This window comes from Suricata suricatta, chromosome 8, assembly GCF_006229205.1.
Source record: "Suricata suricatta isolate VVHF042 chromosome 8, meerkat_22Aug2017_6uvM2_HiC, whole genome shotgun sequence".
Classification (NCBI taxonomy): domain Eukaryota; kingdom Metazoa; phylum Chordata; class Mammalia; order Carnivora; family Herpestidae; genus Suricata; species Suricata suricatta.
In genome coordinates, this window is record NC_043707.1 from 22,106,391 (window position 1) to 22,117,331 (window position 10,941).

The 10,941-nt window shown below is 49.2% G+C and overlaps 1 protein-coding gene across 2 annotated transcripts; it reads right to left on the minus strand.

The window, feature by feature from the left end:
• Positions 1-1,850: 1,850 nt before the first annotated feature.
• Positions 1,851-4,007, minus strand: VKORC1 (vitamin K epoxide reductase complex subunit 1). 2 transcript variants are annotated; one of them, XM_029947973.1, is made up of 3 exons: positions 3,658-3,956; positions 2,791-2,900; positions 1,851-2,313 (listed from the first exon to the last, which is right to left on the minus strand). In XM_029947973.1, the coding sequence occupies exons 1-3, from the start codon at positions 3,828-3,830 to the stop codon at positions 2,105-2,107; spliced, it is 492 nt and encodes a 163-aa protein (XP_029803833.1). In that variant the 5' UTR covers positions 3,831-3,956; the 3' UTR covers positions 1,851-2,104. The 2 variants fall into 2 exon arrangements, with proteins under 2 accessions (XP_029803833.1, XP_029803834.1); XM_029947974.1 differs by lacking the exon at positions 2,791-2,900 and having other exon boundaries at positions 2,208-2,313; positions 3,658-4,007.
• Between the last annotated feature and the right edge of the window lie 6,934 nt (positions 4,008-10,941).

A 10,941-nucleotide genomic window follows, 5' to 3' on the forward strand; every position in this document is an offset into this window, starting at 1 on the left:
CTTCAGAGTCTGTATCTCCCTCTCTCTCTCTGGCCCTCCCCTGCTCGTGCTGTCTCTCTCTGTCTCTCAAAAATAAATACAAAACATTAAAAAAAAAAAAAAAGAATAAACTTGCGCCCGGCATGGAAGTCGTCCTCTGGGAACTGGGAAGGACACTGTGGGCAGACCGGCCCAGGTCTCCCTCTACTTCAGCTCCCCCACCTCTCTCCCAGGCCCACACGCAGGTGGGTTTCACATACCTTCTCCCGTCTTGCTTTAGCGGCAGTATGTGTAGGGCTGAGTACTGAGGGCCAGGGCTCTCTGCTACTTCCTGGCAATGAGACTAGCAAATCTCAACACCTCTCTGCTGCCTTCCCAGGAAACAGTGTTACAGTGGTGCCCACGTTTCTTGCAGGTGGTGGAAGACTCAGTCCGGAGGGGAGAACACTCAAGCTGCATCCTTTTTCTCTTTCTGACTTCTAACTCAGGCCAGCCCAAACTGGTCAGGAACCCTGACCCCAACACAGAGGCAGCTGTGTTAAGAGCATAGACAGTGGTGCAGCTTCTGGGTGGCTCAGTCGGTTAGGTGTCCAACTTTGGCTCAGGTCATGATCTCACAGTTCATGGGTTCAAGCCCTGCGCTGGGCTCTGTGCTGACAGCTCAGAGCCTGGAACCTTCTTCCAATTCTGTGTCTCCTCTCTCTGCTCCCCCCCCCCCCCACCCCACTTGTACTCTGTCTCTGTCTCTGAAAAATAAATAAAACATTAAAAAACATTAAATACTAAACACTGGAGCCATATGGCCCAGGTGAGGTCAAATCCTGAGGGCTCCCTAACCCCCTCCCCGGCACTAGCTGTGTGATCTTAGGCAAACTACTTACCCTCTCTACCTCAGTTTCCTCATCAGGCTAGGGATAATAATGGCTCATGTAGCTGGATATATAAAGATTACATGAGTTAACACATGTCATATTCTTAATTTTTTTAATGTTCATTTATTTTTGAGAGAGAGAGAGAGACAGAGAGACAGAGCATGAGTGGAGGAGGGTCAGAGAGAGAGGGAGATACATAATGTGAAGCAGGCTCCAGGCTCTGAGTTAGCTGTGAGCACAGAGCCCAACACGGGGCTCAAACCCACGATCCATGAGATCATGACCTGGGCTGAAGTCAGCCGCTTAACTGACTGAGCCACCCAGGTGCCCCATAATGTTCATTTATTTTTGAGAAAGAGAGAGACAGAACGTGAGAGGGGCAGGGGCAGAGAGAGAAGGAAAAGCAAAATCCAACGCAGGCTCCAGGCTCTGAGCTGTCAGCATAGAGCCCCACACGGGGCTCAAACTCACGAATCGTGAGATCATGACCCGAGCTGAAGTCAGACACTTAACCAACTGAGCCACCCAGACACCTCAACACATGTCATATTCTTAAGCAGTGCTTGGCATGTAAATGCTTAGTATATATCAGAAAAAATAAAACAACATTTTCAAAACATGTTCCTGATCCTCCAGGGCTTCCAGGACTGGCTTTGGGTGGTAGATAAGGCAGCTGGAGAGCTTAAGGTCAGACCAGAGGAAGAACTTCCCAGCAAGCATGCACAGAATGTTGCCCTTGCAAGTGTGTGCTTGGCTTTCTCAGGAAAGAAAGTCTGGCTCTCACTGGGCAGCCGGGATAAGCCGCCAGCCTGCCTCCTCGGGGTGGGAGCTGATGGCGCCCCAGGTCTTGCTGACTCCACACACTGGAGAGGGGACTAATCACCCTTCCAAGGCAGGCCCTCCACTCTCCCTCTGACTCATATCCTTCCAGTCCAGAGGAGGAAGACTGGGGGAGGCTCAACACTAGGGTCCCTTGCAGACAGATGGCTCAGACTTAGCTAATTTATGTAAGAAATTTTATTGCTCAGAACCTTCCCTGCTTGGGCAATGGCAAGAACTTTGGAAACCAGTCCTTGGGGACAGAGACAAAGGCACTAGGGTTGAGGAAAGAGCGTGGCACATTTGGTCCATTGTCCTGTGTGGGAGTATGGTGGGGTCAGGTTGCAGACTCTTATAAGGACCCAGACACGGCCCCTTTGGGCAAGGCTCACATGCCAAAGCAGAGCATGAGGTCAGCTGGCTTGGGTGAGGGCTCAGTGCCCCTTGACCTTGCCCTGGGGTTTCTGGACCGCCTGGAAGCTGAGCACCATCAGGCCCACATTGATGGCATAGGTGGTGATGCAAACGATGCAGAAATCATAGAGTACGAAGAATAGGATCCAGGCCAGGTAGACAGAACCGGCAAGAGACACCAGGGAACTCAGCACCAGCAGGATAGATGCCCAGCGGGCCCGGAGGCAACCTGCAAGGCAGACAAGGCTCACGTATGGGCTTCAGGGACTGGCCACTTCTAGAATACTGCCTTGACTTCATGATACCACCCAGACATCTGGGGCTGCTGGGGAAGAGTCTCTAAAATGAGAGGCCTTGGCCCTCCTATCTGTTCAATAATCCCTGGAACCCAAATAGTGAATTTTCCTGCTGAGTTCTACATGAGATGAAAAAGAAGTAGCCCTTGGATTCCTCCCAGAAAGTAACTTCTGAGTCTTTTCCATAAAACTGGAGTCCTCAGGAAGTCTTTAAGGGGGCTTTTGGCTCTGATAGTAAGTAAACCAAGTGAAAGACTTTTTTAGTTCCTATCCCAGGGTGTTCAGTGATTAGCAGCTTGCTGTCAAGTGTCTGGGTCACCAGATTATAAAGGAAGGGGCTGGACTGGCCAAGGGGGAAGGGGTCTGTTAGGAAGAGGTGGGGCCTGCAAGGAATGGGCGGGACCACTCACCTAACAACAGCTGTAATGTGTAGAATATGCAACCAAATATGCTATTGGATTGATTGAGGATGCTGTCCCGGCCGAGCACATGTTCCACCAGTCCGAACCCCCGGCCCCACCTGGTGGAGGGGAGGGCTCAGGTTAGGGGTGCCAACCCAGTGCTTTGGCCCTGTCCTAGAGGGGTGATTTCCAAAAAGCCACTCAGGCTGTGCTTTCCCTCTCCCCCGCCCCCATGCCCTTGTGAGTCCAAGGGTCGAGGATCTCCTGGCTAGCTCAGGATTCCACGTCACTGTCCCTATCTTCCTCTGTCCCTAGGCCAGGCATGGCCGTGGCTCCACCATACACTCCTCTTTTCATCCTAGACCTTCAATAATTCTTAAGATGGCAAGGTACATAGAACAGTTGACCTGGCTTTATAGAGTTACCAGAGACTGGGAATCCACTGCAGAATCCTACTGCCCTGGATCTCTATATCTCCAGCTCCCCGGCCACCCACTCCCCTCCTTTGTATTCGGTCAACCCCAGGCCCTCAAGCATAGCCAGACCTAACCACCTTATCCCCAGTTATGGCCATCCCCAAGACCTCAAGACCATCATCAGTCCCTATACACTATCCCATTCCCCCTCCTGCCCGGTTACCGTTATTCCCTGGGATCAGGATCCATGTGCTACTCCCTATAATAACCCCAGAGCCCAGCACTATCTGCCCCAGGCCCCACACTCCTGTCTCAGTTTCGCCAGGCAACGCCCCTTCGAGCAGCCCCGCCCCCGTGCATCCGCTCTCAGGGATCTCGATCCCAGGCTCCAGAATCATCTGGCAACCTGGCCACCAGCACAAGCAGCCCAGTCCTCCAAGCCTTTTACTCCCGCTCGCACCTGGAGGAGAAGACGCGCGAACAGCTGATGGCGGTGCCCACGTCGCAGAGCGCGCGGTAATCCTGGTCCCGGGCGCGCGCCGCCTTCACGTGCAGTGCGTAGAGCGAAAGCACTAAACCCGCGAGGCAGAGCGCGAGCCGCACCCAGCCGGGGTTCCCCCAGGTAGCACCCATGATCTACGGTATCTCTCGAGTCGCCTGCAGTAGGGAAAGAGCCACGGAGCAGGGGCGGGGCAGGATGTGGCCACGCCCTCTCCCGCCTCTCTGACTGGGCGATTGGCCTGCCTGGTCTCGCGCTCCCTGATCCACTGGTTGTTCGTAGTACTTGATGGTCGTGCTGGCAGGGTAGGAAAACAGGGGGGAATGCTGGGACTGAAAAACTAGATTAGGAATTAGGGGTAATTTCAGAGCCAAGGCCTGTCAGGCATGATGGGAGTTGTAGTCCGAGCGGCCGCAGCGCCTCAAGGGAAATGGAGTCTCTGAGTTAAAAAAATTACATTAGTGTGGCTCACAGTATAGCGCTTAGGCTGTGCCAAACTCTGTTCAAAGCATCGGAGCATCCAGGACCTAGATCTGGGAATCCAGCGAATACTGTGGTTCGATCAAGAACCAGCATTTTCCCTAAAATTATTATTTCAGATACTATTAGCACTATAATTCCAATCCTCAGTGCTAGCTCAGCCATTCCCTCCTGCCTCACCAGCACCTCCTGCCGACCAGTCTCTCTCTTCCTCAAATTCCCAGCTCCATCACCACCGCCACCCCTTGACATTATCCTAACCTCTGTTATATAGTGGGGCCAACCTGGCAAAACCTGAATCTGGATCAACCCAACAGTCCCTGTTTTCCAAGTCTTCGTTCTATAGGCTAGCTGTGCTCTTTCCCTTGAAGAAATGGCATCTACTGATGACCCATTTCTCCTATACCTCTTCTTCCTTCTCCTCTGCATTGAAACTCCCTTCTCTTTACCCGTTTTAAAAATAGTGACAAATCTCCCTTCACAATCAAGTTTTTGGGAAGATTTTACGCTTCCAGTCGGTACTTCCTCACATCTTCCTTGCTGTCCAGCACATCATAAACCAGCTCGTGCCTCAAAACGGTCCCCTGACAACTAATGGCTGATATCACCAGGATGCTAAATCCAATGGATATATCTGTATATATCTATATACTTTTTAGTAATCTCTAAACCCAGAGTGCGGAACTCAAACTCACCACCTCGAGATCAAGAGTCACATGCTCTTCCTATTGAGCCTGCCAGGTGCCCCTCCAATGAATATTTTTGAGTTCTTATCATTCTTGACCTCTTAACAGTATTAGTCTTGTTGAGCACTCCTTCCCAGGACTTTCTTTCTCTGGATTCTGCGATATTTCACTCTCCTGATGGCTCGCCACTCTCTCTGGCTGCTCCTTCTCAGAGGCACTCCTCTTCTTCTAGGCAACATCCTAGTAGAATAACAGCTTCCAAAGATGCCCATGTTCTAATCCCTGGGACCTGTGGATATGTCAGGTTCCATGGCAAACAAGAGTTAAGGTTGCAGATGGAATTAAGGTTATTAATCTTCTGGTTTTAATAAACGTTTTTTAAAGTTTATTTATGTTGAGAGAGAGAAAGTGAACAGAGGAGGGGCAAAGAGGAGACAGAACCCCAAGCGGGCTCCATGCTTTCAGCGCAGAGCCCGATTCATGAAATTGAGTTCGAGAGCCTGAACTGTGAGATCATGACCTGAGCTGAAATCAAGAGTTGGACGCTTAACTGACTGAGCCACCCAGGCACCCCTAATCTGGTGGTTTTAAAAGATTGTCCTATGGGTCCAATATAATCACACGAGTCTTTAAAAGTGAAAAAGGGCTGGGGTGGGGGGCACCTGGCTGGCTCAGTCAGAAGAGCACAAGACTCTTAATCTCAGGGTTGTGAGTTTGAGCCCCACCTTAGGTGTAGGGATTACAAAAAAAAAATAAACATTTTTTAAACGTAAAAAAGGGCAAGGGCACCTGGGTGGCTCAGTCAGTTGAGCAGGGGTGGAGCAGGATGTGGCCACGCCACATGATCTCATGGTTCTTGGGTTTGAGCCCCGCATCAGACTCTGTGCTGATGGCTAGCTCAGAGCCTGGAACCTGTCTTCAGATTCTGTGTCTCCCTCTTTCTCTGACCCTCCCCTGCTCACACTGTCTCTCTCTCTCTCTCTCAAAAATAAATAAAATATTTTTTAAATGAAAAAATAAACTATAAGATAATAGATTCATGTTGTTTTAAGCCACTAAGTTTGTGATAATTTGTTATAGCAGTAATAGGAAACCAATACAGAGGGCTAGGACTTAGGCCTGTTTCTCGTCTCTTTCCATTATCCTGTGGGGTCAGGTCAGCCTTGTTCAGTGTGGGAAGAGACTGAATGGTATCAATACGAGAAGATGAGGATTATTGAGCACACACTGCTGTTCAGCAAATCACCACAAAAAAAGAACAGCTTAAAAGGATAACAGTCATTTTATTTGCTCTTACATATTTTATCGGTTAGGAATTTGGAAAGAAAATTTTGGCTGAGAAGTCTGGCTCCCATAGTTGTAGTCAGATGATGGATAATGCTAGAACAATGAGAGATTGAAGTATTTGAGGCATAGCCTAACAGTTCTGTCTTTCTTTAAAAAATTTTTTTTGATGTTTATTTATTTTTGAGAGAGAGAGAGAGAGAAAGATAGAATGGGAGTGGGGGGGGCGCCTGGGTGGCTCAGTCGGTTAAGCGTCCGACTTCAGCTTAGGTCATCATCTCACGGTTCATGGGTTCAAGCCCCGCATTGGGCTCTGTGCTGACAGCTAGCTCAGAGCTTGGAGCCTGCTTCAGATTCTGTGTCTCCCTCTCTCTCTGACCCTCCCCTCATGCTGTCTCTCTCTCAAAAATAAATAAAAACATTAAAAAAAAGAAAAAGAATGGGAGTGGGGGGGCACCTGGGTGGCTCAGTCAGTTGAGTGTCCAACTTCAACTTATGTCATGATCTCACCGCTCTTGGGTTTGAGCCCACATCGGGCTGTGCTGACAGCTCAGAGCCTGGAGCCTGCTTCAGATTCTGTGTTTCCCTGTCTCTCTGCCCCTCTCATGCTCTATCTCTCCCTGTTTCTCAATAATAAATAAATGTTAAAAAAAAAAAAAAGAAGAAGAAGAAGAACGGGAGTGGGAGAGGGCAGAGAGAGAGGGAGGTACAAAATCCAAAGTGGGCTCCAGGCTCTGAGCTGTCCACCCAGAGCCGGGTGTGGGGCTCAAACCCAGAAACCATGAAATCATGACCTGAGCTGAAATCAGATGCTTAACTGACTGAGCCACCCAGGCAGCCTCTCTCTCTCTCTCTCTCTCTCTCTCTCTCTCTCTCTCTCGTAGTCTCAAGACCCAAGTCTCTCTCTAGGGACTAGTTTGGGCTTTCTCCCAGCATAGCAGCCCCCAGGCGACAATAGTCAGCTTTCAAATTGCTCTGGATGATTTCCATTTTCTAGTATTCACACCATGGTATAGTCTCTTCCCATGCTAGGCAGGGCTGACCTGAACCCATAGGATAAGACAGAAATTATAGTGTGTCACTTTCACAGCTAAGCCAGGATATGACAGCGTCCATCTTGCTCGCTCTTAGATCACCGGCTCTACGGGCACATTTTGGTTCAGGTAGCGATCCCTAGGTGATGGGATCAAGCCCCGTGTGGCCCTAGGGAACAGCCCGCCTAGTAAGGAACTGAAGCCTTTTACCAACAACCAGCATTAACTTGCCAAGCATGTGAGACATTCGCCCTGGAAACGGATTCTCCAGCGCCAGTCAAGCCTTCAGATGACTGTACTTTTAACCAACATCCTGATTGCAACCTCATGAGAGACCATGAGCCAGAACTGTCTAGCTTAGCTGCTTCCAGAGTCCTGCTTCCAAAGAAACTGTGTGAGATACTAAATGTTTAGTATTTTGAGCTGCTATGTGGTGAAAGTTTGCTACCCAGTGATAGAGGATTCATCCGGGGCAGTCAGTCTGCTGCCACGGCAGCTCAAGATTCTAGTACAAGTGCTTCAGGGAGCCAAGTGGAAGCTGCATCATTTTTTATGAATTGGCTTTTATTTAAAAATTTTTTAAGGTTTATTCATTTTTCAGAGACAAAACACGAGTGGGGGAGGGGCAAAGAGAGAGGGAGACACAGAATCAGAAGCAAGTTGTGCTGTCAGCACAGAGCCTGATACAGGGCTCGAACTCACAGACTGTGAGATCATGACCTGAGCTGAAGTTGGAAGCTTAACAGACTGAGCCGCCCACCCACACTTCAAGTCACATAGAATCCCTTATACAAGCCTCCTCAGTTCCAAGGGGAGGAACATGGAGCTCCATCTCTCTCTCTCTCTCTCTCTCTCTCTCTCTCTCTCTTTTTGGAGAGAGAGAACACAAGCAGGGGAGAGAGGAGGGGCACAGGAAGGGAAAGAGAGAGAGAGAGAGAGTGAGAGAGAGAATCCCAAGCAGACTCCACGCTCAGTGCAGAGCTCAACACGGGGCTTGATCCCATGACCCAGGGATCACTACCTGAACCAAAAGCAAGAGTCTGACACTCAACTGAGTGGGGCAACTCAGGTGCACAGAACTCCGTCTCTTCATCTGAGAAATGTCAAAGTCATATTCTAAGAAGTTCATGTGGGGTGGGCCAGTTTTGGAAATACAAACTTCCACGTGGGGCAACATTATTTTCTCCCCTGTTTCTTCTCTTACTCCCTATAGGTCACAACTTCCAACCTCTGACCTGAGCTTAGATCTCTCTCCTGGGCTCCAAACCCCATAGAAGCACCTCTTGGATGTCACCGTCTGGATGCCTCATAGGCCAATCAGATGCAATGCAATGCACCCAAAAGTAAACCCCTGACATTTCCCCAAACCTGTTCCTTTTCTGGGTTTCCCATTTTTTTTTAATTTCTTTTTCTTTTTTTCTTTTATTTATTTATTTTTTATAATAGTTTATTGTCAAATTGGTTTCCATATAACACCGAGTGCTTCTCCCCACAAGTGCCCCCCTCCATGACCATCACCCCCTCCCCCCCCTTCAGCCCTTGGTTCGTGTTCAGTATTCAATAGTCTCTCATGATTTGGTTTCCCATTTTATTTTATTTTAATCTTTTTATGTTCTTTATTTATTTTTGAGAGACAGAGAGAGAGTGGGAATAGGGGAGGGTCAGAGAGAGGGGGAGATACATAATGAGAAGCAGCCCTCAGGCTCTGAGCTAGCTGTCAGCACAGAGCCCAACATGGGGCTCGAACCCATGAACCGTGAGATCATGACCTGAGCTGAAGCTGGCCGCTTAACCGACTGAGCCACCCAGGCGCCCCTGGTTTCCCATTTTAAACAGGGCCCCTCCATCCGCCTAAGCTACTCCTCTTGGACTACTTTCTCAATCCCTGTGAAATCCCACTACTCCAGTCCAAGCTACCATCACCTCCCACCTAGATAAATGCAGTTGTCTCCTCACTGGTCCCCGGGTATATTTGTCCCTCATCCACAGATTAATTCTCCACACTGCAATCAAAATGATCCTTCAAAAAAGAATGATGTAGGGCGCCTGGCTGGCTCAGTTGGTAAAGTATGAGACTCTTGATCCAGGTTGTGAGTTCAAACCCAGCGTCTGTCCTGGAGCTTACTTTAAAAAAAATGAAGATGTAGTTCTGTCACTTTCTGCCTTTCAGTAGTGTCTCATTTCAATAGCTCAGAAAATAAAGCCACCAATTTCCTTCGTTTGTTTAACAAATGTTTATTGAGGGGCACCTGGGTGGCTCAGTTGGTTAAGCCACCAACTACGGCCTAGGTCATGATCTCACAGTTTGTGGGTTCAAGCCCTGCATCCGGCTCTGTGTCTGTGCTGACAGCTCGGAACCTGGAGCCTGCTTCGGATTCTGTGTCTCCCTCTCTCTCTGCCCCTCCCCAACTTGTGCTGTCTCTCTCTCTCTCTCAAAAAATAAATAAATGTTAAAAAAATGTTTATTGAGCACATGTTATATGCCAGGGGATTATGTTAGGAGCTTGGGATGAATTAGGAAACAGACAAACATTCATGCTCTGGTCTCACATTTTAGTAGAGGAGAAAAAAGTGAGCAGTTAATATAATAAATACATAAAATGTACAGTATGTTGTTAGTGATAAGTGCTACAAATAAAAGGTAGAGCAGAGCAAGGAGAATGGAGGTGACTAGAATTTTATTTTAAATTCTTTTAATGTTTTATTTATTTTTGATATACAGAGAGACAGATCATGAGAGGGGGAGGGGCAGAGAGAGATGGAGACACAGAACCGGAAGCAGGCTCCAGGCTCTGAGCTAGCTGTCAGCACAAAGCCTGACACGGGGCTCGAACCCACGAACGTGAGATCTGACCTGAGCCGAAGTTGGAGGCTTAACCGGCGCCCCAGGTGACCGGAATTTTAAAGAGGATGGTCAGGGTGGGCTTCATTCAGTTGACATTTCAGCAGAAGCTTGACCAAGGTGAGGTGGTAAGCTATGTGGACATCTGGAGGAAGGGTGTTCCAGGCAGAGAGAAAGCCAGTGAGAGGCTCTGAGGTGGAATGTTACTGGTATATTTAGGGAGCAACAGGGAGGCCAGAGTGGCTGGAGCCAGTGCGTGTGGGAGGAAAGGACAGAGAGGAAAGAGGGAATAAGTCTTTTAATCTTTATTTAAAGTGAGAATAACAATAGTACCTGCCTCAGAGGGCTGTTATGAAGATGAAATTAATACACATAAGGCTCTTAGAAGAGTGCCTGGCCAACGGTGAGCTCTGTATTATTGAAACTCTGGGGTGTATTTCCAATGTCCGCCGCTCGGTGGCAGCAACGAGCTAAGGCCTAGCCCTGGTCTATCGCGCGGGGTTAAAAGGGGTGAAGCCCTGCCCAGACGCCTCCCGCATCTGTGCTTTGGTCCACGCCGCGGCCGCGTGAGCGCCGAGTTCTGGCACACTGGAAACACTCGGAGTCCTTTGCTTCTCTGCGCGTGCCGTCCCCCTCACCCGAACCACCCTTCCTTCTCCCTTCTTCCACCAGCTCAAGCCGTGCCTTCCTCCAGAGCTGAGTGGCCTTCTGGCCCCATTCTGGGATGTTGCCACGGTGGTGAGAAAGAAAGGGAGGGAATGGTGTGGAGATGGGGGGAACAGAGGAAATCCAGAGACTCGGGGAGCCTTCAGCCGTACGCCCACCTTCTCCCAATTCCTCAGGCAGGTCAGCCACAGTGAAAGGTACCACCTCTGCTGAAGTTTAAAGACAGACTTAGGGCTCCAAAGATGTTGCCTGC

Coding starts and splice junctions, on each gene's coding strand:
- VKORC1 (XM_029947973.1), bottom strand. CDS start 3,830: ATGGGTGCTACCTGGGGGAACCCCGGCTGGGTGCGGCTCGCGCTCTGC. Junction 2,901..3,657: donor TCGCGCGTCTTCTCCTCCAG/GTGCGAGCGGGA, acceptor CCCCTCCACCAG/GTGGGGCCGGGGGTTCGGAC. Junction 2,314..2,790: donor CACATTACAGCTGTTGTTAG/GTGAGTGGTCCC, acceptor TCTGCCTTGCAG/GTTGCCTCCGGGCCCGCTGG.